Source organism: Cyprinodon tularosa, unplaced genomic scaffold (genome assembly GCF_016077235.1).
Source record: "Cyprinodon tularosa strain WSP-4 unplaced genomic scaffold, ASM1607723v1 ctg351, whole genome shotgun sequence".
Lineage (NCBI taxonomy): Eukaryota > Metazoa > Chordata > Actinopteri > Cyprinodontiformes > Cyprinodontidae > Cyprinodon > Cyprinodon tularosa.
Genome location: NW_024039065.1, coordinates 159,167 through 186,336, shown reverse-complemented (window position 1 = coordinate 186,336; position 27,170 = coordinate 159,167). Strand labels below are relative to the sequence as shown.

General features: G+C 46.1%; 1 protein-coding gene across 1 annotated transcript; it reads right to left on the bottom strand.

Moving 5' to 3' along the window:
* Positions 1-26,969, bottom strand: top3b (DNA topoisomerase III beta). Its single transcript, XM_038295205.1, has 17 exons — positions 26,710-26,969; positions 24,899-25,030; positions 21,283-21,464; positions 20,989-21,185; positions 19,919-20,075; positions 19,598-19,711; positions 17,389-17,479; positions 16,976-17,130; positions 16,733-16,838; positions 15,325-15,471; positions 13,036-13,209; positions 6,344-6,472; positions 5,989-6,138; positions 5,809-5,909; positions 3,954-4,155; positions 3,043-3,230; positions 1-325 (listed from the first exon to the last, which is right to left on the bottom strand). The coding sequence occupies exons 1-17, from the start codon at positions 26,777-26,779 to the stop codon at positions 44-46; spliced, it is 2,577 nt and encodes an 858-aa protein (XP_038151133.1). The 5' UTR covers positions 26,780-26,969; the 3' UTR covers positions 1-43.
* Between the last annotated feature and the right edge of the window lie 201 nt (positions 26,970-27,170).

Below are 27,170 nucleotides of genomic sequence, written 5' to 3'. Positions count from 1 at the left end.
AAATCAGATATTTATTGAAAATTCGCTGACAGGTTTGGAAACGCTACACAAAGTACGCTGCCAGGGCTGCCATTTTATCTTTGGGTTTCTTAGGGTTGCCACGACGTCCCCTTCCTCTTCCCCGGCCTCCGCGTCTGGATCCCCCGCCTCGATACATGGAGTGCCTCATGGTGGCGTGTTTGAGCTCCACCAAGTCCTGGAAGACGGAGTCACAGAAAACGCAGCCGGTGTGTTGAGTCTCGCCGTCAGGAAGTGGGGTGCGGGTCTTGTTGAAGTCCACAGCGACGAGGGAGGCATCGCAAGCGTCGCAGCTCTCCTGAGCGACCTAACGGGAGGGAGAGAGGAGCTTCAGAACCGAGCCGTATGAACACGACCAGAACCAGTTTGCTGTGAACCGTGACCAAACAAACTGGTCTCATCCACTATCAGTGCAGGAGTCTTCAGGTCTATTTAACTCTGGCATGAAGGCTGTTGAGGCGTGGAGACTCCGGTATGATGACACAGGCTGCAGGAGGCAAAGCTAATGACCAAATCTGGATGATTATATACAATCTAAAGGAGATGATGTTTGGAAGAAAAACGCTAAAAACAACCCTTCTCCATCCTAACCAGATGGATTTGCTCCGCATATCCATCTGGAAACCTTCCGTAGAAGTAATTTTGGGAAGGGGTGAAATACTGGTTAGCTGATTGGCCTATGTTGGCGATAGACGGGCCAAATAAACCAATCGGATCAACAAAGCATATGGCGTACTAACAGAATGACGACGAAGAGGAGCCAATTGATAGATCAAACTCTTGCCGAAACCAGTCGGGAGAAGAGCAAAAACATCTTTTCCTCTGAGAAAAGCCTCCAGAGCAGTGTTTTGCTCTTCTTTCAGTGAAGAAATACTCTGTAATTCCGATAAAACTTGCTCGATAGCCACGCTAACGCTAGTTTCATCGGCTGAAGCCGCCATGTTCTTTAGACTGAACTGTCGCGCTTCTCGTTGCGTCACACCTCAACCCGCCTCAAAGCCAACGCTGATTGGACGTTCGTTTGGTGAACGGCTCCAAATTTTCTTCAACGGAGAGTCTCCGGACTGATAAGCGAGTGAAACCTTGAAAACTCGTGAGATCAGGATGGTCTCACGAGGCTATCTCCATCCAGCATGAGGAAAGAGTCTCAGTCCAAGTCTGGATTCGTCCGATTTAAACCCGTTTGTGGTGAATATGCTGGAGTTGGAACCCTGTGCTTTGGGCAGACGACGCGTGGTCAATCTAATCTCGTATCAGTTTCTGAAACTCACGGATCAAACATGTCTGCTGAAATGACTCCACTATTGGAACAGATCTGAACTAAGGGGAGAGTAGCCTAGTAGTTCTGGCATTATGCTTGAAATCCAGATGTTCTGAGTTCAAGCCCAGCTCCCACGCACTCACACTCTGGCTCCCTGAGCCAGACATTTAAAGGGGAACACCGTTTTTTTTACATTGGTCCCTTGATTTTATGTAATTACATCATGTTCTACTCACCCATATGAGTTTTGTGTCATTTGGAGCCGTTCTGAAGATATTCCGTTAGGTTATATCCAAGTAACGTCTTCCTATGGGTAACGACTTGAAGGCACAAACTAAACTGTTCATCATTTATTCTTTATGGTATGCCAGGATTCAGAACACGTAGGCCAATCACTGTCCCCCAGACATCCGCGGTTATATTTTTTATATTTCTATTTTCTTAAAACAAAGCGGAGTGTGTATGGAGGAGCGATCATAGCAAAAATGAGAAATATCCTGTCCAGGGGTGATGCTGAAAAACTAGTCCATGCATTTGTTACTTCAAGGCTGGACTATTGTAATTCTTTACTATCAGGAAGTCCACAAACTGTAGTTAAAAGCCTTCAGCTGATCCAAAATGCTGCAGCCAGAGTTCTGATGAAAATGAAAAAGAGAGATCATATCTCTCCTATCCTGGCTTCTCTTCATTGGCTTCCTGTTAAATCCAGAATAGAATTTAAAATCCTCCTTCTCACATATAAAGCCTTTAAATGGCCAAGCTCCATCTGATATCAGAGATCTGATTGTTCCTTATGTTCCTAACAGAGCACTTCGCTCTCAATCTGCAGGTTTACTAGTGGTTCCTAGAATTTCTAAAACTAGAATGGGAGGCAGATCTTTTAGTTATCAGGCTCCTCTCCTGTGGAACCAACTACCAGTTTTAGTCCGTGAGGCAGACACCCTGTCTACTTTTAAGGCTAGGCTTAAAACTTTCCTTTTTGATAAAGCTTATAGTTAGAGTGGCTCAGGTTATCCGGAGCTATCTCTATAGTTATGCTGCTATAGGCTTAGACTGCTGGAGGACATAGGGACCCCTTTTTCATCATTCTGCTTCATTCTATCTCTATTTTCCCACTCTGCAGAATCTGTTAGTTCAATCTCTAACGTTCTGCTCTCTGCTTTTTCTCATAGTAGCTTTGCCTCGTCTGTTTCCTTTTGGCTGTGACTCCATCCTGGAAAGAAATATCAGCTGTGCTGCTCCCATCAACCCATTTGTTTCTAGATGTTGGAGCTTGGCCTGTGTTTCAGTGTGGTCCTGTTTCTCTGACTGTGACTGGCTGGATGTGCTCTCTTCATCCTCTGACATGGGAGCTGGCTCGGAGCTCGTCTGCCTGGCTGTGTGTTTCCTGGACCAGGCGCCTTTTACAGCTGCTTTTTGTATCTCTGCTTCTGTCTCCTTGAACCCCAGTCGGCCTCAGCAGATGGCCGCTCACACTGAGCCTGGTTCTGGTTTTTCCTCTCCACTGTCGCTACAAGCATGCTTAGTGTGAGGGATTGCCATAGAGTCAATGAGTCGATGCAATCAGCTGGTTTACTTAGACAGAAAACTTTGAATCAATTTGATTTAATGATCTGGTGAACTGTAAAGTTCCTTTGAGATGACGTGTTGTGAATTGGCGCTATAGAAATAAACTGAATTGAAATTGATTTTATATTTGCAGCTAGTCCCATCACTCAGTGAGTCGGTGTATCAGTGTTGTAAGCATCGATAAATCCTCCCACCTGTACTTTGTGTGCGTGTTCAAAGAAGTGCACCACCACGTTGCACTTGTTGCAGGCCATTCTCCATTTGGGCCCAGAGGTGGGATCCAGCACCAGAACCCCGCTGTCGCACTCCACACACTGGCCGATGCCCAGAGAGTTGAGGGAATGCTGGCAGGAGGGATGGGTGCATTCATTGCATCCCATACCTGTAGGAACAGAAGAGAAGGTGCAATCAGCTCGCAGCAGAGCTTTTACAGCCACAACGGTCCTCGCATCGGACCGCTGCACTGAGCCTACGGAGGAAAACTTTCAGAAGATGTTCTGGTCACTCAAAGCTAACTCTAACCTACAGGTACACACACAGGGAGAGGTGCTTTGCTCAGAGGCACGCTGACGTTCCACAGGGTTAGCTGGAATCAAACCCATCAGGCTGGGATTTTTCACTTTCGGGTCAACAGCTCCTCTGAGTGGAGACTGGATGGGTGGGATTAAAACCAGAGGTTCTTCAGATTATGAAGAAGATGGTTCTGTTAGCAGTTTATCTTTTAATCGCTGTCTTTTTATTGAATTTTCTTTTCTTTTTGTACATACAGTTTGTAAATACAAAGAAGTATTTGTCCAACACAGACATATTGGTAAAAACCCAGGTCACTACCCAGTAGGTCCACACTCTACATTCCCTGACAGAAATGGAAAACATTTAAAGAAAATTAATTAACTTAAACTGAAGCATTATTGTAAGTTTTGAAATTAGTCAAGAAATGGGCCCCATGTTTCTTCAAATTTACCAGTTGAGTGTTGAAGAGAAAATCTAATTCTTTCCAGTTTCAAACACGGCATGATGTCATATAACCACTGCTTGGTTCTGCCTTTATTCTAAGGTCATGTTCTGGGGTCAACATGCTGGGAATGGGAACCAGTAGGAGTACCTTTCTTCATGTCCCTGAAGGGGGGGTGGCTGAAGCAGTAGGGACACAGCGGGTAGCTCTTCCCTCGGGCGCCAGACGTCCACAGCACCAGCTCAAAGTCGTCCAGCGGACAGCGGAGCTCCTTGTACAGCTTGATGGCTCCGTTCTGGGGCAGGCTGTAGGTCTCATCGCAGTGGGAGCAGTGGAGTCGGCTCGGCTTGGCCTGCAGACAGAGGAACTCGCTTCGTTTAATAGCTCCAGCTGGGACACAATGACCCACAGAACAACCTGCGGGTTTTCAGTCAGGTTAGCAGAACTTTCTGACCTTATATGGAGGTCAGACCTGCAGCTTGGTATTACCTGAATATATTCAATCAGGATGACATGCTCTTTGTGAGCTTAATGAAAAGATCAGAAGTAATAAAACCGTATTTTTCTCTGAACAATGTTTCCAAAGCTCACTGGGAGCGTTAGATGTTGCAGAACCATTGCATAGTCAGTATGCATGTGCAAGATGTCAGATTTGAGTTTATCCCTTTTAGTTTTGTAAAAAAAATAGACTTTTAACTACCTCTACGGGCGTATATCCCTTTAGTCACGTTAAAAAATATATATAATTAAGGAGAGATTGCCATACGCTTCAAAAAACTTAAAAAAGTAAGTAATTCATTTTGTTTTTTTTCTGCCAATAAATGAGACCATCTGGCCAAAAATCCTCAGAAAACCAATCCACCGTCTCATTTGGAGACAATACCAGTTCAAATATTTTTTTCGTTATTAGAAAAAAACATTCTTTCAATCAGAATAAGCTTCATGGTCACTTTATACCAGTTTATCTCTCTGCTCGCCCAACAAGTCAAAGCATCAAATAAATAAAATAATACAAACAAAAAGTGTTGATCACTTTGGCACAGTGGCCTGAAGGGGGCGCCACAGGCTCAAAGTAGCGCTCGGCAGGATACTTCCTGAAATAAATCCTACATGTTTGGAGATACAAATACCAAACTCTTCATGCTGACGTCTGACAGTATGGAGGATAAAAAGTGCCAAAATTAAATAAATAAATACAGCGATAAACAATTAATTAAATGTGTAATTCATTAAATAAATAAGGAATTAAATATATAAATCTGTCATTAATTTAATAAAATGCATCTTCATTTTATTAACAAAATATATATAATTATTTCAGTGTGCATTTAATTATTTCATGGTCCTGTGTCGCAGTGCATCGAAACAATTAAAAGAATCTGTCAAACTCACCCATCAAAGTTAGGGGGCGGGGTTAACGCGAATCGAGTCGCCACCTACTGTATCAGAGTATGTTCACAACCTGTGGATCACAGTCTCTGTAATCGATTTGCTTCGCCTTAATGTGCAGGCGACCAATCAGGTGTTAGATAACCGCCCCCTAACTTTGATGGGTGAGTTTGACAGATTCTTTTAATGGTTTCGATGCACTGCGACACAGGACCATGAAATAATTAAATGCACACTGAAATAATTATATATATTTTGTTAATAAAATGAAGATGCATTTTATTAAATTAATGACAGATTTATATATTTAATTCCTTATTTATTTAATGAATTACACATTTAATTAATTGTTTATCGCTGTATTTATTTATTTAATTGTGGCACTTTATATTAGTGACATGGTTTTAATTAATGATTGACACATTTAATTATTTATTTAATGCTGTATTTATTTATTTAATTTTGGCACTTTTTATCCTCCATATAACAGACACTGAATCTGTCAAAAGGTTCCCAACATGGATGAACTTAACCAGAGAACAGGAGGTGACCAGAAGGGGGCGCTCAAACCCAAAGACTGTGGCTCCCATTCATCAACAGCAGCAGAACCGCTCACCTGGATGTACTTCATGAAGCGGTGGCATTTCCCACAGCGGGAGAGGGGCTTTCCAGTGGCGGCGATGGGGGAGAAGGAGACCTCCATCAGTTCATCCATACCTGCGGCACACAGCACGCAGATGAGCCGCGTCCAGGTGGACGTTTACGGCTGGATGCGGTCAGAGCTGCAGGAACTTACTGGTGATGGAGTCCACAAAGTAGTGGAACTTCCTCTTGAAGATGTCCAGCGTGTGCTGCAGCACCTGCTGGTAGTTGGCCTTTCCCTGAGCAATGAGGTTCAGCTGCTTCTCCACGGCGCTCCGGATGGTCGGCAGCACCAGCTCAGCATCTGACAGCACAAACAGACGGGAGTGTTCAAGGTCCAGCCTGGGGGCCAATAATCAATATGGCCCCCCATTTAATAGTCGGAGAGACTCTGATCAATCAATGTATTTAACTGAAGAGTTTTAATAGAAACAAACAGGCCTCCAGCCTCCTCCAGGCATTCAGCGGGTGAAACCGCCCCATCCCTCCACTGAAGGAAGCTGATGTACCTGTCTTATGGTAGCCGTGCACCAAGACGATGCCGAGGTTGGTGGGCTTCAGTCTGCGGCCGTTCTCCACCGTCACGTAGTTCCTCTGGCAGATGTTGTTGATGTGGACGGGGATGCTGGCATCAGTGCCTTGGAGACCAGTGTTAGGGTTAGATACGTCCTGGTGGTCAGCAGGTCATTAACAGCAGTTCTACAGTGAAATCTGGAAGGTCTACATCTAGGATGGCTTCCTGGAAACATAACGGCTCAGTCTCTGAGAAACTTCTTCTGCCTTAACCTCCTCACCCTTCTCTCCTCTGCCTCACCCCTTTCTCTTCATCCTCACCCTTCTGCCTCACCCTTCTCACCCTTCTCCCTTCCGCCTCACCCTTCTCTCCTCTTCCTCACCCTTCTCTCTTCATCCTCATCCTCCTCTCTTCCGCCTCACCCTTCTCTCCTCTTCCTCACCCCTCTCTCTTCCGCCTCACCCTTCTCTCTTCCGCCTCACCCTTCTCTCTTCCTCCTCATCCTCCTCTCTTCCTCCTCATCATCCTCTCTTCCTCCTCACCCTTCTCTCCTCTTCCTCACCCCTCTCTCTTCCGCCTCACCCTTCTCCCTTCTGCCTCGCCGTTCTCTCTTCCTCCTCATCCTCCTCTCTTCCGCCTCACCCTTCTCTCTTCCTCCTCATCCCCCTCTCTTCCTCCTCATCCTCCTCTCTTCCTCCTCATCCTCCTCTCTCCTGCCTCACCCTTCTCTCTTCCTCCTCATCCTCCTCTCCTCTTCCTCACCCCTCTCTCTTCCGCCTCACCCTTCTCTCTTCCGCCTCACCCTTCTCTCTTCCTCCTCACCCTTCTCTCTTCCGCCTCATCCTCCTCTCTTCCTCCTCACCCTCCTCTCTTCCTCCTCACCCTCCTCTCTTCCTCCTCATCATCCTCTCTTCCTCCTCACCCTTCTCTCCTCTTCCTCACCCCTCTCTTTTCCGCCTCACCCTTCTTTCTCCCTTCTGCCTCACCGTTCTCTCTTCCGCCTCACCCTTCTCTCTTCCTCCTCATCCCCCTCTCTTCCTCCTCATCCTCCTCTCTTCCTCCTCATCCTCCTCTCTCCCTCCTCATCCTCCTCTCCTCTTCCTCACCCCTCTCTCTTCCGCCTCACCCTTCTCTCTTCCGCCTCACCCTTCTCTCTTCCTCCTCATCCTCCTCTCTTCCTCCTCATCCTCCTCTCTCCTGCCTCACCCTTCTCTCTTCCTCCTCATCCCCCTCTCTTCCTCCTCATCCTCCTCTCTTCCTCCTCATCCTCCTCTCTCCTGCCTCACCCTTCTCTCTTCCTCCTCATCCTCCTCTCCTCTTCCTCACCCCTCTCTCTTCCGCCTCACCCTTCTCTCTTCCGCCTCACCCTTCTCTCTTCCGCCTCACCCTTCTCTCTTCCGCCTCATCCTCCTCTCTTCCTCCTCACCCTCCTCTCTTCCTCCTCACCCTCCTCTCTTCCTCCTCATCATCCTCTCTTCCTCCTCACCCTTCTCTCCTCTTCCTCACCCCTCTCTTTTCCGCCTCACCCTTCTCCCTTCTGCCTCACCGTTCTCTCTTCCGCCTCACCCTTCTCTCTTCCTCCTCATCCCCCTCTCTTCCTCCTCACCCTCCTCTCTTCCTCCTCATCCTCCTCTCTCCCTCCTCATCCTCCTCTCCTCTTCCTCACCCCTCTCTCTTCCGCCTCACCCTTCTCTCTTCCGCCTCACCCTTCTCTCTTCCTCCTCATCCTCCTCTCTTCCTCCTCATCCTCCTCTCTTCCTCCTCATCCTCCTCTCTCCCTCCTCATCCTCCTCTCCTCTTCCTCACCCCTCTCTCTTCCGCCTCACCCTTCTCTCTTCCGCCTCACCCTTCTCTCTTCCGCCTCACCCTTCTCTCTTCCTCCTCATCCTCCTCTCTTCCGCCTCATCCTCCTCTCTTCCTCCTCACCCTCCTCTCTTCCTCCTCACCCTCCTCTCTTCCGCCTCACCCTTCTCTCTTCCGCCTCACCCTTCTCTCTTCCTCCTCACCCTCCTCTCTTCCGCCTCATCCTCCTCTCTTCCGCCTCACCCTTCTCTCTTCCTCCTCATCCTCCTCTCTTCCTCCTCATCCTCCTCTCTTCCTCCTCATCCTCCTCTCTCCCTCCTCATCCTCCTCTCCTCTTCCTCACCCCTCTCTCTTCCGCCTCACCCTTCTCTCTTCCGCCTCACCCTTCTCTCTTCCTCCTCATCCTCCTCTCTTCCGCCTCATCCTCCTCTCTTCCTCCTCACCCTCCTCTCTTCCTCCTCACCCTCCTCTCTTCCGCCTCACCCTTCTCTCTTCCGCCTCACCCTTCTCTCTTCCTCCTCACCCTCCTCTCTTCCGCCTCATCCTCCTCTCTTCCGCCTCACCCTTCTCTCTTCCTCCTCATCCTCCTCTCTTCCTCCCCATCCTCCTCATCCTCCTCTCTCCTGCTTCACCCTTCTCTCTTCCTCCTCATCCTCCTCTCCTCTTCCTCACCCTTCTCTCTTCCTCCTCATCCTCCTCTCTTCCGCCTCACCCTTCTCTCCTCTTCCTCACCGCTCTCTCTTCCGCCTCACCCTTCTCTCTTCCTCCTCATCCTCCTCTCTTCCTCCTCATCCTCCTCTCTTCCTCCTCACCCTTCTCTCCTCTTCCTCACCCCTCTCTCTTCCGCCTCACCCGTCTCTCTTCTGCCTCACCCGTCTCTCTTCCTCCTCATCCTCCTCTCTTCCGCCTCACCCTTCTCTCTTCCTCCTCACCCTTCTCTCTTCATCCTCATCCTCCTCTCTTCTGCCTCACCCGTCTCTCTTCTGCCTCACCCGTCTCTCTTCCTCCTCATCCTCCTCTCTTCCGCCTCACCCTTCTCTCTTCCGCCTCACCCTTCTCTCTTCATCCTCATCCTCCTCCTCTCTTCCGCCTCACCCTCCTCTCTTCCTCCTCATCCTCCTCTCTTCCTCCTCATCCTCCTCTCTCCTGCCTCACCCTTCTCTCTTCCTCCTCACCCTCCTCTCTTCCGCCTCACCCTTCTCTCTTCCGCCTCACCCTTCTCTCTTCCGCCTCACCCTTCTCTCTTCATCCTCATCCTCCTCCTCTCTTCCGCCTCACCCTCCTCTCTTCCTCCTCATCCTCCTCTCTTCCTCCTCATCCTCCTCTCTCCTGCCTCACCCTTCTCTCTTCCTCCTCATCCTCCTCTCCTCTTCCTCACCCCTCTCTCTTCCGCCTCACCCTTCTCTCTTCCGCCTCACCCTTCTCTCTTCCGCCTCACCCTTCTCTCTTCCTCCTCACCCTTCTCTCTTCCGCCTCATCCTCCTCTCTTCCTCCTCACCCTCCTCTCTTCCTCCTCACCCTCCTCTCTTCCTCCTCATCATCCTCTCTTCCTCCTCACCCTTCTCTCCTCTTCCTCACCCCTCTCTTTTCCGCCTCACCGTTCTTTCTCCCTTCTGCCTCACCGTTCTCTCTTCCGCCTCACCCTTCTCTCTTCCTCCTCATCCCCCTCTCTTCCTCCTCATCCTCCTCTCTTCCTCCTCATCCTCCTCTCTCCCTCCTCATCCTCTCCTCTTCCTCACCCCTCTCTCTTCCGCCTCACCCTTCTCTCTTCCGCCTCACCCTTCTCTCTTCCTCCTCATCCTCCTCTCTTCCTCCTCATCCTCCTCTCTCCTGCCTCACCCTTCTCTCTTCCTCCTCATCCCCCTCTCTTCCTCCTCATCCTCCTCTCTTCCTCCTCATCCTCCTCTCTCCTGCCTCACCCTTCTCTCTTCCTCCTCATCCTCCTCTCCTCTTCCTCACCCCTCTCTCTTCCGCCTCACCCTTCTCTCTTCCGCCTCACCCTTCTCTCTTCCTCCTCACCCTTCTCTCTTCCGCCTCATCCTCCTCTCTTCCTCCTCACCCTCCTCTCTTCCTCCTCACCCTCCTCTCTTCCTCCTCATCATCCTCTCTTCCTCCTCACCCTTCTCTCCTCTTCCTCACCCCTCTCTTTTCCGCCTCACCCTTCTCCCTTCTGCCTCACCGTTCTCTCTTCCGCCTCACCCTTCTCTCTTCCTCCTCATCCCCCTCTCTTCCTCCTCATCCTCCTCTCTTCCTCCTCATCCTCCTCTCTCCCTCCTCATCCTCCTCTCCTCTTCCTCACCCCTCTCTCTTCCGCCTCACTCTTCTCTCTTCCGCCTCACCCTTCTCTCTTCCTCCTCATCCTCCTCTCTTCCTCCTCATCCTCCTCTCTTCCTCCTCATCCTCCTCTCTCCCTCCTCATCCTCCTCTCCTCTTCCTCACCCCTCTCTCTTCCGCCTCACCCTTCTCTCTTCCGCCTCACCCTTCTCTCTTCCGCCTCACCCTTCTCTCTTCCTCCTCATCCTCCTCTCTTCCGCCTCATCCTCCTCTCTTCCTCCTCACCCTCCTCTCTTCCTCCTCACCCTCCTCTCTTCCGCCTCACCCTCCTCTCTTCCGCCTCACCCTTCTCTCTTCCGCCTCACCCTTCTCTCTTCCTCCTCACCCTCCTCTCTTCCGCCTCATCCTCCTCTCTTCCGCCTCACCCTTCTCTCTTCCGCCTCATCCTCCTCTCTTCCGCCTCACCCTTCTCTCTTCCTCCTCATCCTCCTCTCTTCCTCCTCATCCTCCTCTCTTCCTCCTCATCCTCCTCTCTCCCTCCTCATCCTCCTCTCCTCTTCCTCACCCCTCTCTCTTCCGCCTCACCCTTCTCTCTTCCGCCTCACCCTTCTCTCTTCCTCCTCATCCTCCTCTCTTCCGCCTCATCCTCCTCTCTTCCTCCTCACCCTCCTCTCTTCCTCCTCACCCTCCTCTCTTCCGCCTCACCCTTCTCTCTTCCGCCTCACCCTTCTCTCTTCCTCCTCACCCTCCTCTCTTCCGCCTCATCCTCCTCTCTTCCGCCTCACCCTTCTCTCTTCCTCCTCATCCTCCTCTCTTCCTCCCCATCCGCCTCACCCTTCTCTCTTCCTCCTCATCCTCCTCTCTTCCTCCTCATCCTCCTCTCTTCCTCCTCACCCTTCTCTCCTCTTCCTCACCCCTCTCTCCTCTTCCTCACCCCTCTCTCTTCCGCCTCACCCGTCTCTCTTCTGCCTCACCCGTCTCTCTTCCTCCTCATCCTCCTCTCTTCCGCCTCACCCTTCTCTCTTCCTCCTCACCCTTCTCTCTTCATCCTCATCCTCCTCTCTTCTGCCTCACCCGTCTCTCTTCTGCCTCACCCGTCTCTCTTCCTCCTCATCCTCCTCTCTTCCGCCTCACCCTTCTCTCTTCCGCCTCACCCTTCTCTCTTCATCCTCATCCTCCTCCTCTCTTCCGCCTCACCCTCCTCTCTTCCTCCTCATCCTCCTCTCTTCCTCCTCATCCTCCTCCTCTCTCCTGCCTCACCCTTCTCTCTTCCTCCTCATCCTCCTCTCTTCCGCCTCACCCTTCTCTCTTCCGCCTCACCCTTCTCTCTTCCTCCTCATCCTCCTCTCTTCCTCCTCATCCTCCTCTCTTCCTCCTCATCCTCCTCTCTTCCTCCTCATCCTCCTCTCTTCCTCCTCTCTCCTGCCTCACCCTTCTCTCTTCCTCCTCATCCTCCTCTCTTCCGCCTCACCCTTCTCTCTTCCGCCTCACCCTTCTCTCTTCCTCCTCATCCTCCTCTCTTCCGCCTCACCCTTCTCTCCTCTTCCTCACCCCTCTCTCTTCCGCCTCACCCTTCTCTCTTCCGCCTCACCCTTCTCTCTTCCTCCTAATTCTCCTCTCTTCCTCCTCATCCTCCTCTCTTCCTCCTCTCTTCCTCCTCATCCTCCTCTCTTCCGCCTCACCCTTCTCTCCTCTTCCTCACCCTTCTCTCTTCCGCCTCACCCTTCTCTCTTCCGCCTCACCCTTCTCTCTTCCTCCTCACCCTTCTCTCTTCCTCCTCATCCTCCTCTCTCCTGTCTCACCCTGCTCTCTTCCTCCTCATCCTCCTCTCTTCCGCCTCACCCTTCTCTCCTCTTCCTCACCCCTCTATCTTGCGCCTCACCCTTCTCTCTTCCGCCTCACCCTTCTCTCTTCCGCCTCATCCTCCTTCTCTTTCGCCTCACCCTTCTCTCTTCCTCCTCATCCTTCTCCCTTCATCCTCACCCTTCTCCCTTCATCCTCACCCTTCTCTCTTCATCCTCACCCTTCTCCCTCACCCTTCTCCCTTCATCCTCACCCTTCTCCCTTCATCCTCACCCTTCTCTCTTCATCCTCACCCTTCTCTCTTGCGCCTCAGCCTTCTCTCTTGCGCCTCACCCTCCTCCCTTCATCCTCACCCTTCTCTCTTCCACCTCACCCTCCTCCCTTCATCCTCACCCTTCTCTCTTCATCCTCACCCTTCTCTCTTCATCCTCACCCTTCTCTCTTGCGCCTCAGCCTTCTGTCTTGCGCCTCACCCTCCTCTCTTCCGCCTCACCCTTCTCTTTTCCGCCTCACCCTTCTCTCTTGCGCCTCAGCCTTCTCTCTTGCGCCTCACCCTCCTCTCTTCCGCCTCACCCTTCTCTTTTCCGCCTCACCCTTCTCTCTTGTGCCTCACCCTTCTCTCTTGCGCCTCACCCTCCTCCCTTCATCCTCCCCTTCTCTCTTCCACCTCACCCTCCTCCCTTCATCCTCACCCTTCTCTCTTCATCCTCTTCCATTTTCTCTGTATTTCTCTGAGCTTCCAGCTGCTTCCTTTCTTAAATGATCGGGTTTAGGGAGTTTTTCTCCTGTAGAACTCGGTTCTCCTACCGATGCCGTGTTTCTCCATGAGCGTGATGAGTTCAGCCTCTGTCAGGTAGTCAGGAGGACTCGTCTGCCGCTCCACCAGCTTCACCTCCTCCACTGTAAAAGTGTCTCCATGCTCACAGGCAGGCAGAGCTTCTTCCAGCGGGATCCCCTGCCAGGGCATCACCGCTGTGTAACCTGGGAACATAAAACACTCCTTAGCGCCCCTGAGCTGGGTCCTGCCTCTCTGGACACAATAAGATTAGCTAATAAGTTAATTAAATGGGCAGACGATTCCTGAAGGAGGGACAGAAAGGTGGACATGGTTATTAGAAGGATCCTATCTGCCTTCCTCTGGTCCCATTCTGCATCATTTCAACCATAAAGACACCAACGCTGTGAAAGCAGAGCTGCTGAACATCAGTTAAACTTCACTCAGATCACAATGATTCTGGCTAATTCTTCTGTATATATCAGTCCTACAGCTCTGCTGTGTTACGAGTGCTGTGTTGTGCATGAATACCTTCATATTTCTGATGAACTGAACCGATCATTTTTGTGCTAATGAAAGTGAACGAGAGTGACGTTCCCTCTGAGAATAATGAGCGACACACACAGCTCACGTTCGTGTGCAAGTGATAACGACACTTTTTATTGGATAACTTTTTATTATACTTATACTAGTCTGCTCCATTCAGAATCATCTGCTGGTGTTTCTGATGCCAGTTTAGCAGAGCATTTGGCAGAGTTTGTCAAACCAACAAAAGAAGACTGGGACAAAAAAATAAAAGCTTCACTGCACATCCAGTATACCCTGACCTGCATCCATTTCTTTCTATATATTATGATCACGCATTTAAAGGGTGAAATAGGAGGTTCTATTGAGGAGGATTGTGGCTTCATTTACCGGCGGGCGGTACGTCTGGAGCCAAGGTATTGCATTGCACTCATTGCACTGATTTTGTGCAGTATTATTGGATGCAAGGCCTTTCAGAATCTATAACGTAGGGGCATTATTATTTTTCAATGAATGGGGTTTTAATAGGAATAGGTGGAGTACAACTTTTCTACTTCTGGTATTTGCTGTTTCTAAAAAAAAATGCAGAACGATATTACAGCTTTTATTGATTTATTTCAAATTTGAAACATTGTCTAGCCTGTAAGGTGTTAAAAAAAAATTAACCAATTAATTGAATCGTGGTGTATTCTTGAGTATCGAAAATAATCGAATCGTTGGGTCAGGAAATCAAATTGCCATGATGGATGTGATTTACACCCCTAATGATCAGCAAGGTAGGATCAGTGACAGCTTATCAGAAATCATATAAAACGGGCGCGGCGGTGTTGCAGGGGTTAATCGGTCATCCGTCTACCGACGCTTTGCTCCTCGACGTGGCCATCATCAGCATGGTGACCTTTCACCTTCTCTACTCCCATTTCCTGTCTACCTACCTATGAAAAAATAAAGGCCACTAGAGCCTTAAGTTAATCTTAAAGGTATAGAGGATGATCTTTTATTTCCAGGTGGATCATCTAAATAAGCGGTCCTCCTAATTGTCAATCATTCTGGTGATTTGTTAACGTAAGGCCGTCCTACGTGTTCGTCCCGTTAGCTATCTTTTTCTGCGCATTTTCACTTTCAGGCGTATATCTGTGGTGAGCTACGGTTTCAGACAGTCATGAAGCTCGCCTTTCTCACCGCGGTTCTTTGAAAATGGCCGAGGGTTGTAAGAAAAAAGTGTCTACGAAGTGAATGAGAAGAAAAGAAAGGCCTCAGAAGAGGCAGATATAACCCAGAATGCTTTGCGCGTAGCGCTCTGCCCGCAAAGCATTATGGGATTTGCTGTCACAGCGGCACGCTGTCGCCATAGGCTGTCGCTACCCGACAGCGACGACTAATACCAAAGATGGCGCAGGCACTGCCCGGTGAAGGAGGAGTTACGGTACCAACAGGGAGAACAAAGTTGTGATCATCTGTCCGAGCGGTCAGTTAACTGAGTTCACCATATAGTCCCCGCTTTATATAGTGATTGAGGGATTTAGGGGTTAAGGTGGATATCCGGACAAAGCAAGCTTGTATGAGCTATGAGAACAGCTACTTTTAAACAGAAAGTGCACGAGGAGAAATGGGCTCGTGCACGCTCTCGCACGCACATTGAAAGGGCAGGTCTTTTAAAAAATCCGTGAAAAATCCTCCACAATACCTTTAAGAAAAGAGCTAAAACCGGACGCAGCCGCTCCATCAGCTGAGAGAGGAAAAGGAAGAAATGACATGAGAGTGTTTCTCCTTCTAGACCCGACTCCTGGTCTTACCTGCCGATATGAGAGTTTTCCCGCTGCAGGAGAAGGCCTCCGTGCCAACCCGGAAGTCAATGGTGGTTTGTAGGTACTTGCAGTCCTGACTGACGGTGGCGATGAAATGTCGCGTGATGTAGTCGTAGAGCCGCCAACCGTCGCTGCCTGCAAGAAGCGAGGAAAAATTCCCTGAGAAACAAACTATTTACCAACCAGGACAAAACTGGATTCTAACAGAAATATTACCACTGTTCTCTGTCATTACAGGAAAGCCAACAGGGCTTCATCTGTTAAAGGAAAAGTCGCTCATATTCAGAATTAAAACTTTCGAAATTCCTTTAAAATTAAAATTATTACCAACTGTTCAATAAATGATCAGTGTTTTTAATTCAGAGTAATTTTCATGTGAATGTGCTTTACTGGAGGCATCCATGTTTGTCAAAGAACACTACTGCCACCTACTGGTTTGTGACGTCTCGGTGCGGTATCGGCTGTTGATCAAGTCCCAGTGCTGTATCTGCTGTTTGTCACAATGCGCTATTATCCAAGTCATCTTGAAAACATTCTTCTTCCAAATGTTGGCTACATATTACGTGTTTTTTCTCTGGCCGGAAGTTCAATGGCAAATCCTCCCTCTTCAAGTTGGCGATCCAACGACCAACCCGTCCGTGGAGGATCAGGAATCAGAAAGGTGAAATAACTCTTTATTTACCCGATGTATTCCAACATCCAGCTGCCATGCACGTGGGCATTGTCAGTTTCACTATAGCTCTGGTGAATTTCAATGGTGAAGTCCTCTGGAAATCTTCAATAATTGTTGTTGATTGCAGATGTGTCTAGTAGTTCCCATTGATTTAGCTTGTAAAGCGGGGAGAATGGCGCTAGGCTTACCGCACCGTGACGTCACTGCCGGAAGATGGCAGGAGGGAGGGGCTACTATATTTGGGCAAAAATGGCCGCTCCCAGACTCAATCATTGTGACGAAAATGATTATTTTTATTTTACTGATTAACACTAAAATCATTAAATCACGTTTTAGTTTTAGGTATAAATAATGACAGGACCTTTCCTTTCATATTTAATGTTAATCACTAGTTGCCTGATGATTGTTTTTAAACACTCTGTTCCTCCTGCAGGTTCTCATCATTGGTTCTTCTACTTTTTTTGGAGCTTCTGTGATTTTTGTGTTTTAAACTGATGCATAAGGCCTCCTGTGGTTCCGTTTTAACTTTTGTCTGATTCACTGCTGTGTCTCTTCTGACCCTTCATCCTTCTGCTTTGAAGACAAGAAAGAAAAACTCCATGAACGAGCTAGAAACTAGCCCTGAAACACCGGAAACCAGCACACGAGCCTACACACACACCGTACCCCAACACAACATTATGCAGACTCATTATTCCCTTTCATGCAGCCCGTATGACTCACCCAGCTCCCCCTCTGACGCACAACGCATGGGAGTGATGGGAGGATGGTCTCCTGCGTCGCTGCCCTTCCTGGGACGGTTTATACCGGATGACAGAAGCGCTTTCACCTGATAAAAAAACAATATTTTAACTCTAAATGAGGTTTTATATTTATATTCATGGTCAGATACCTCTGATTACGTTTTGCACTCATCCTTGAATAAATGAGGCTGACTAATTATGGATTCGCAGCACACAGCCTTACCTCCTCCGACCACGCTGGATTGTTGACCTGCTGCTTCAGGGTCCCCTTCAGGTCAAAGTTCTCGGGGTAGTGGGTGGTCTCAGTCCGAGGGTAGCTGATGTAGCCCTGGGTGTAAAGGCGCTCTGCGATCTGCATGGTGTGCTGGGGACCCATACCTGCAACGACCCGGCAACACGTCTGATCTTCCTCCAGACCAAGGCTGGTCAAACTTTGAGCTCCGTTCTACAGATTATTGTTTATTTCAGACTCAGAGTGATTCTAAAATATCCTATAAGTGAAGGAATATCTCAAGGATGGATGGATACTACACAGCTACTGCTACCTACTCTAGAGCTAGCTACTATAACTTTAACGACAGAGGAAACTGATGAAGGGCTGGAGCGGATGGTGTTGAGCTGATCTGATGGGATTACCTAAAGCAGAGCTGGCCACTCTCAGCATCTCCACAGTATTCAGGGCCTGAGGCCTCTGTTTGGCCTTCTCCTTTTTGCTCACAGACTCCACCTGCACCCAGAAAACACATCATCATCATCATCATCATGATCCTAGTTACAATCCAACACCGGATATTATTATGGTCACAACAGACCCAGGTCACAAAACTCAGTGGTTAATCAGCCCCTACTTTCTATACTATACTACTTACTATACAGCCTTTACTACCTACTAAAACCTATTATAGTTACTACTACTTTATAGCTACAGAGATACAGCCTTTCTGCCTACTACTACCGTACTACAGAGTTACTACTACTTATTATACAGCCCTTCCTACATACTATAGAGTTACTATTACTACTGTATAGCCACTACTAGGGCTGGGTATTGTTCAAAAATTTTCGGTGCCGGTACCAAAACCAATACCTTCACTTCGATACCGGTTCCTGAACGATACTTTTTTCGATACCAGTTTTATAATATCAATTCGAAGAAAAAGAAAATTACACAACATAACAAAGTACAAAACTTGAGTTTTATTTTAAGCTCTGATTTTTCCATTTACATTTTTCCTCTTACATAAAAAAATATTTTCAGTGAAGAAGAACAGTTGCAAACAAGTCAGTGTGTAATATTCACTGTTACATTGTGAGGACCTTTTTACTTTAGAAAAATTAACATGTCTGCTTTCTCTGGATCTGAGCGGTCTGAGCGGCTCCGACAGAAATAATATTGGAAGGCAGGATGGTAATCTGGATGAACTGACGGCACTGATGAAGTTTTCAGGTGGACTTTCTCACTTAAAAACATATTAAAACTACTTTATTCCCACTGATCACAGCAAATATAGCTGCAAGGCAAATAAAGGATAGAGAAGCTCCGCCCAACGCGCGTCAGACACACTTTTCGACCGCGCAGCCAGAGCAGCAAAGCTACTTCAGCCGCGCGTCAGAACTAACTGGCACAAGCAGCAAAAAGGAAGCAGCAGACGCGATTTTGCTGCTCCTGCTGCGTCCGGTGTGAAAGCAGCATGATTCACTCCGCTCTGGCTTTGCTCCGCCCACGGGCTGCTGAGAGGAGGATGGTCGTGCCGGCTGCGGTCCGCTCTTCTTGCAGTCAAACACCGAGCAACTTTCTGCTCTTAAATTGTTTCCGTGCATGTATTTCATTGCGCGCTATTGGCATCAGTCTTAATAAAGTGAAGCCGCACTTTTGACCTGGGGGGCATTTTAAAGGAGTTCCACGATGCTCGCAACCGGTTCACAACAGCTACACATGAACCCTGGCTGTAGGCGTGACCACCTATGTATTTTACCTGGATGACGCAATCACGTTAAGTGTTACAGCCAATCACCGAAAGACGAGGCATGTTTCGGTACCATAAAAGAACCAATGTTCAGTACCCAGCCCTAGCTACTACTACATATATACAGCCTTTACTACCTACTAGTACTTGCTACTACTAGAGTTACTCCTACAACTATTGTAAGGCTAATACTATCCACTATACAGCCCTTCTAACATACTACTTCCTACTATACAATTACTACTACTACTACTGTAAAGCTAGTACTACCTGCTAGTGCTGAACGATTTTGCCAAAAATCTAAACTGCGATTCTATTTAAATTTTGTAGATGTTTCACCTCTAGGCTTTTGGTTTTTGAACGCTTGCTTTCCCAGAGTCCATTATTGCAGGATTTTACTGTAAATTTTGAGTTTAAAGGTCAAGTTTCTACGCGTTAGCTGCAAATCTCTCTACCCTTTTGTGTGGCAACAAACCCACTTCAACACCTAAAGGACTGGAGGGAGAAATTTACTGTCTTAAAAATCAGTGCCTCTGCAATTTAAAAAATAGAATTTTGTTAAATTACGATTATATTACAAATGCAATTAATTGCCCATCCCTGCTACCTACTATACAGTTACTACTGTAAAGCTAACAATACATACTATTACGTCTTTACTACCTACTACTACCACCTATTAGAGTTCCTACTACCTAAGTTCCAGCTGCTACATACCCAGTACTAACTACTACACAGTTACTACTACCGCTACTATGCAGGTATATAATTTTATGTGACAGTGTCAGTGTTTTAAGTTTTTGATTATATCATCAAACGGCTGCATGATGCCTGCCGGATGGAATCAGAGCTCAGGACTTTGGTGCGGTGATCCTTACCTGGGCCTCCTTGGAGGTCTTGGCCAGGCTGACAAACATCTGCCCCACCTCCCTGTCGAAAACCCTCACCCTGCTCCAGTCCAGGGTCAGCGGGGAATCCTTTCCTTTGAACACCTGGCCAACACACAAGACAGTTTAGCAGCCTGAGCTCAGAACCGCTTCTAAAGATCCAGCCTGAAATCTGACTGTGTGCGGGATTCTCCCAACCAGAGCCGCCCCCCCTCCAGACAGCTGCTGGAAAAAAATGAAACCTAAAGATGGTGGTACCCAAACTCTCTGTACCAAACCAGAACCTACAGACAACTAAAGGACCTAGGATACCTTTGCCTGGATGACCCAGAATGTTTCCGGTTTAAAGGACTGGATCTTATCATGGCGCTCCACACAGAATCCGAGCGTTGGGGTCTGACACGGTCCAAACGAGATTAGAGACGAGTCCAAGTTCCCATATTTGCCCTGGAAATATTTGGTCTGGAACCTGAAAGCAGACAGGAACAGAGTGAGAGACAAGACCTTAGAGGATCTAACCGCTGCTCTCCTCAGAATCCTACAGCCTCGCGCCGGTGTTCCGTCAGATGAGCATACCCGGTCAGACCAGCACACCCATACCCGTCTATCCCTTTAGTTTTGTACTAAAAATAAACTTTAAACTACCTCAAAAGGGGTGTATTACTTTAGTAAACAAAAAACAATTTAATTACTTACTTTTTGGTGTTTTGTGTAGCGTATGGTGATCTGACCTTAAATAGTTTTTTTTTTCCATGACTAAAGGGATGCAAGCTTGCCAGGTAGTTTAAAGTCTATTTTTCATACAAAAACTCCAATCTGACGTCTTGCACATTTGATTGACTATGGGTATGCTGGTCTGACAAGGTATGCTCATCTGACAGAACACCTCACTGCAAAAATGGTCTCGAAATAAGTAAAAATGTCTTAATTCAAGCGTATTTACCCTTCATTTTAGTAGGTAAATAAGATGATTTGCCAATGGAATTAGTATTTTTACTCTTAAAATAAGATTATCAGATAATATCCACTTGAAATAAGACAATGCGGTTGCTTTTTCTTATTTTAAATGTAAATTGTCTTGTTCCATTGGCAAAGCATCTCACTTACCTCCTCAATTCAAGAACAAATGCACTTAGTTTAAGAAAAAATGACTGATTTAGATTTCCATTTTTTGCAGTGCGGGAGCAGAACCGGACCAGTCTGAAGCATATTTTCTAATCGAGGAGCTGATGGGTTCTCTCTGAAAAACAGATAATGCAAGTTTGATTATTTTTCTTTACACAAATATAGATATTACAGAGTAGATTTATAATTTGCATGAAGAGCATCTAAGCTGCTTTGGATGATGTCATCAGGTCAGAGGTTGAGTCGGATCCGCCCACCGTGTGAAGGCACAGCCGATCCGCAGGTCCAGCTCCTGGCGGGCGTCCACCGACAGCGCCTCGTTCTTGTTGGGTTCCCCCAGGCGGTTCATGGCGTTCCAGATGTCGGTGTCGGTTATGGAGCTGAACTTGGCCCGGAAAACGCTCTGCTCTCTGCCGTCGCCTTTATTCATGACAGGCTGGATGGCATCCAGAACCTGGGGTTCAAAGCGGTGAAGTTGTTAAACGGACGTCGGTTTTCTGACTCCAAACAAACATTTATCCTTTGGTGCAAAGAGGTCAGAGTTAGAGTACCTCGAAACAGATGTTTTCGCCTTCTTTGTCACAGTCCAACCATAAAACCACACAGTCGCAGCCTCGGGCCTCAACCTGCAGGAACTTCACCATGTTCAGCTTAGGGTTGGCCTCCTTCTTCTCTGTGGGAGCTTTACTGAACAGTTCTGCCGGGTCCACCTTGTCCCAGTTGTTGTATTTTCCTACAAAGAGAGCAATCTGTCAGAAAATCCAGGTGGCCGATTCCGATCTGTTGACTGAGACACGGATTCTATGAGATCTTTCTTAAGTTTACATCTACTAACAGTGGTGGTCTGGAAGGGCCTTCAATATTGGCCTAAAATCACAACCTAAACTTAAATTTTCCTCTTTCCATCTGTAATAATTTATTCCAATTCATTTATTTTGTAGCGTTTCTCTTTGCTGCGCTGCTTCCATTACATTTATCTGGTTGCTATATTTTTTGTCCAATCAGATTTCAGCCTTCGTGGGTTGCTATGGGGCCAAAATGGTAGCTTTAATATTTGCAAATGTGTGTGGAGAGTTGTGTGTCTGTATCTCGATTTGTGTGTGTGCAGTGGGATTTGAAAATGTGTAAATAAATCTGTAAATGTGTGAGGAGATTTGTGTGTCTGTACAACAATCTGCAAATGTGTAAAACTACTTGTGTGTAATCCGTTTTGCAAATGTGTAAAAAATCCACAAATCTGTATTGAGATCTGCAAATGTGTACTGAGATTTGCAAATGTGTAAAAAATCCACAAATCTGTATTGAGATCTGCAAATGTGTACTGAGATTTGCAAATGTGTAAAAAATCCACAAATCTGTATTCAGATCTGCAAATGTGTACTGAGACTTGCAAATGTGTAGATCAATCTGTAAGCACACACAGAGACACTTGTGTCTGAAGTATTTTCGCTTCAAGACCCAGAAATACAGACAAATCATTGGTTACAAGTCAAGCGGTTTTTCAGTTGGCTCTCTTTACACACGTGATTTTTGCTACTCTTCTGCCGCGTGAGATGCACAAATGCGTAGAAGGATTTGTATGTGTATTTTCGCGATTTGTAACCCCTTGCGCAGGCTCGCAGGCTCACATGCTGCCCTGACCACAGGCTCACAGACAGCCTCTACCTTTTTTTTTTTCCTCCGCTGCGGGAGTTGACGTGACAAGGATGATATTGATACCATTCAGTAAGGAAATTTTTTTATCTATTATTAAACAAAAGGTTACGGAAAGATGGCAGAAGCTGTGGGAAGAGCATAGAACTGGAAGTTGGCTTTATAGTATTCAAAGGAAAATTGGTGAAATGAGGAGAACGGAAAGGAATAAAAAAGAGGTTATATCTAGATTAAGTTTCGGAAACACGGGGTTAAATGGAAACTTATTTAGAATGGGAACAGGAGGTTGTGGTTTTTGTTAGATTGATCTACACATTTGCAAGTCTCAGTACACATTTGCAGATCTGAATACAGATTTGTGGATTTTTTACACATTTGCAAAACGGATTACACACAAGTAGTTTTACACATTTGCAGATTGTTGTACAGACACACAAATCTCCTCACACATTTACAGATTTATTTACACATTTTCAAATCCCACTGCACACACACAAATCGAGATACAGACACACAACTCTCCACACACATTTGCAAATATTAAAGCTACCATTTTGGCCCCATAGGTTGCTATGTCAATCAAATCTGCCCAGAGCCTTCAGTGCTGGCTTCTATTACTGTAACAATATTACTGAGGAACGTTTTCTTCAACCAATCAGATTTCCGATTTACCCCACAGACCAGCCATCGGGCCCGCCCCTACGTCAGCATTTTCTCTCCTCTGATTGGTCAGTTAGAGCTAAACGTTTACAGCCAAGTTAAGCTAGCGGTAATCTGTATTTTTGATTCACTTTTGTTCTTTTGTTGTTTGTTTTTTTGTTTTTTTTTATACTTTAATAATCCCAGAGGGAAATTACCTGCGCTTGTTACAGTTCATATTTGAATACTATTGGGGGGGTTTCTGTTATTAAAGGTATACTATGCAACCGGTGTTGATTTTCCAGCGAGGCTCCCCCCAGAGGGCGAAAGTAAAAGTGCACTGTCGTAAATATGCTCGGCTGTTCTCCTGGTTTCTCCGTCAAGCCAGGCGCGGTTGTTTTGAGCTTAGCAGACAGGCGAACGCAACAAATCACCATGTCTACTGCGGTAAGTGACTATTTTGTTCCAATTTTCGAGTTTGAAAATTTAGCATGTTTTCATACATTATTTGTTATGCATGTGTCTAAATAACAAAGATTGTAGTTAGCCAAGTTCTCGCCGTAAAGCAAGACCGACTCTCGCGATGCACGAGAGTTCTGAGCCTGTGGGAGCGGGCCGAGGGCTCCTGCAATTGCAAATACTGTATTTCCCCTACAGACCACCAGGGCGGCCGAGAAAACCTTTGTTCGACCTGAAATGACTCATTTAATCATCCAAAATGTTATGGAACACATTAATTAACTGAAAAATTTTGCATAATAAACCTTTAAAATGCAAAAGTGGTGATATTGACACCTTGACCCCAATTGTTGCAAATTGAAGTAGATTAAGTTAAGGGTTGCCCACTGAAGGCCTAGGTACCACATGCAACGCCCACCATTGTCTACAGATACATCTTCAGCCCTGAGAAGGTTGTTCCTCCTCCTGGTTTTAACCCAGAACTGAGAGAACTTAAACTAACTAGTGTTGGCCAAGTGGTTAGAGCAGTGTGCTTGTGAAGCTGGCAAGTACCTGGTTCGATCCCCATAGCCTCCACTCTGGGTTCCTGAGCAAAACCCCACACTGCTCCCCAGGCGCCACACAATGGCAGCCCACTGCTCCCACAAGGGGAGGGGTCAAAATGCAGAGAGGGAATGTTCCCATTGTGGGACAATAAAGGGTTTTACAACCCAGAACTAAGAAAACTTAAAGGTTTACAAACATGAATGAAGAGCAATAATTCACAGTTAAAATAATTTCTCAGGATTGGCTTTACTCTGTCTGAGGCTTGAAGGCTCATCAATGTGTTCTAATGGATCGGATCACAGATTTATTATAAAGCAAATATAAATATGACAATAGAAACTAGGGTTGCATGAAATCAGGGAAAATGATCCTAATGTTCCAGCAGCATGGATCAGATTCAACCCACATAGCTGGTAATCATATGTGTTTTAGGGCTCTTCAGTCCCTTGTATTGTTAATTTTTAGGTCACAGGCAGAAAATGTTAGGAACCATTGATATAAAAAAATGGAGCATATTTCCTTTACCACAATTATTGGACAGTAACTGACTCCTTTAGCTTTGATTCTGCTGCTTCAACCACCGGGCTGTGGATTACAAACCAGGGAGTTTACTAAAGCTATCATCTTTTAAATGAAGAAAGCATGCTACAGCAGAAAACTGAGCACAGGCCATGACTTTTGGAAAACCCACAACTACTGACAGGTTGCTTCTGATCCACCAGAGCTTGGATCCTTAAAGATCTGGAACAGAACGGTTTCCCATGGTGCCTGAGAGGGTTCAGATGATTCCTTTCAGTTTTCTTCTCATGAACTCGATGCCACAACCTACCAGGAGATAAAGTGAGCAGCACCGGTTCAGCAGAAACCCACCAGTAAAATCCAGGCTCATCACATGACCACAAACCGAGGTCATCTTGAAGCGGACCGTCTGGCCCTGGAAGCTGCCGCTGTACTCATGTACCGAACACGCTCCGTTCAGGCCTTTCCGACTGGAGCAGCTTCCTATAAGAGAAGACAGGAACCAGAATGACCCGATAGAACACATTATCCAGACTGCAGATCCATCCAGATAATTTTTTTATATAGTAACTGGTAGCGATGGGTCCATTAACACCGATGGGGGGGAGCCCATAGAACAGAACACCGTATCGGTGCGCGTCTCGTTTCAAGAAAGTCATGTGACCGATACAGGAGTCGTTTCTAACTGACTGACTTACTAAACTCTGTTTAAGTCTCATCTTTTGCAGTTTATCATTAAAATTATAAAGAATTTTGGAGCCAAAAAAGGAATAGGAACGTTTCAGCCGTTGCATTTTTATTTTTATTTTCTCATTGTGTCATACATTTCCTCTCAGTTATCACTCAACTTATCTGTATTAAAGTTAATTTCAAATTGATTCTTAGTTTATTTACTGTTTTACTGTACTTATTGTTTTAAAATAATGACTTAAAATCCTAGTCCACAAGCATCCTCATTCACATTTTCCGCTGAATTATCACATCATGATATATGTTTACCTTATTTATTGGCAGCATCTAAAAATATCAAAGATATTTTCATTTTAACCCTTTATAGGTCACTCAATGAAATACTTTAAAAATCAAAATTTCAAGCCAATAGTGTTTTTCCAATCCAGGAGAAGACCTTATTACCTTTATAACACTAAAAAATATGGATATTCTGATGGCAAAAATTAATGTCAATAGACATTAACTTGCCTTATTATATTAAGAAAAATAACAAAAGTGCTTCTATAAGAAATTCATGAAAAACACTCTGAGAGTGAAAGAAACACTTTTATTTTGCTGTTTCTGGCATTTACATTTTTTTGTTGTTTATAAACCTAAATATAATAAATTTTAACGTTTTAACTTTTCAATTAGCTTTTTACCTGTTTTTCTTAACATGTTAACCTTTTCTTTTTCCAACTTAATTTTACAGTAGGTAATATATCATTCAAGGGCTCATCTAATTGGTCAAATACCAAAACAAGATATAGGCTACATCCATGTAGTCCACTGAGAGACTCCATTTGTAAGGGGTATGCTAGGGTAGCTTGCCCTATAAAGGGTTAAACATAGCATATGGAAATAATATAACCTACAATAACTTTAATGATATTTTACTAGGTCATCAGATCAATTCAGTTTAGTCTGTAGTGTCTTTAAATGTCCAGCAGGTGTCAGTATTCTAACCTCCAGGGTTCAGAGAGCAGAATTAATACTAATGTAGATCCAGGATGTGGTTCAAGTCGGTGTCAGCTTTGAACCAGCTACTGAAGCTATTGTTATTTCTGATAATAACATGGTTTAGGTTAACAAATATTTTCTGCTGCCACTTTGTGCGTCTTGCGTTTTAAAAGCGCAACTTTAAAAGGTCCAAACCAGGCAGGACTCCAGTCTAAAAGCGCCTCTGCGTTGAATTGCTCTGCAGGTTGATTAATCAGGTCTGCTTTCCTCCAACCATCATATCCATCCAAATGATGCTATATTCTCTCCAAATGATAACTAAATTCTCTATGTTTCTGATTAAAATTATTCTTATACAATGTTTCTGTAATAAGACGTTTATTTCTTGGTCTGAATCCTAAATGAACTGAATCAGTCTGAATCAATGAAACAACGTTTTCCAGAATCTTCTAATTAATCGAACAGGTCTGTTTAAACGGGCTCTGATTTACCTTTGGAGAGGATTTTAGCGATGGACTGAGCCAGAGAAGGTTTCTCTGCCACCATCAGAACAGTTTTCATTCTGGATGAGGAGAACTTTCGTCCCTGTAGATCAAACTCTGCAGAAATAATCTCTCGATGTAAGCTCCTAGTCTGGGACGGCGAAACACGGACAGTTCACGGCTCACAAAACGTTAAATCTCTTGTTTTGTTTTCGGCTAAAGGCAAAAACTCCTCACTGCATTTACTTCCGGGGTCACATGGATAAGTATGGGTACCCGAAAGGGTCATATAAAAAAAAAAATCGCGTACCAAAGAAACGCTGCAGAGCAGAAATCCAGCATTCAGTGTAAATCGATTCCACTGCCTTTAATTAATTGATAAAAAAAAACTCTAGGTTATATAATAAATACCCACCAATATTGCCCAGTTTGTTGATTTCACAATGTAATTTGCTTGATAAAAAATGCAA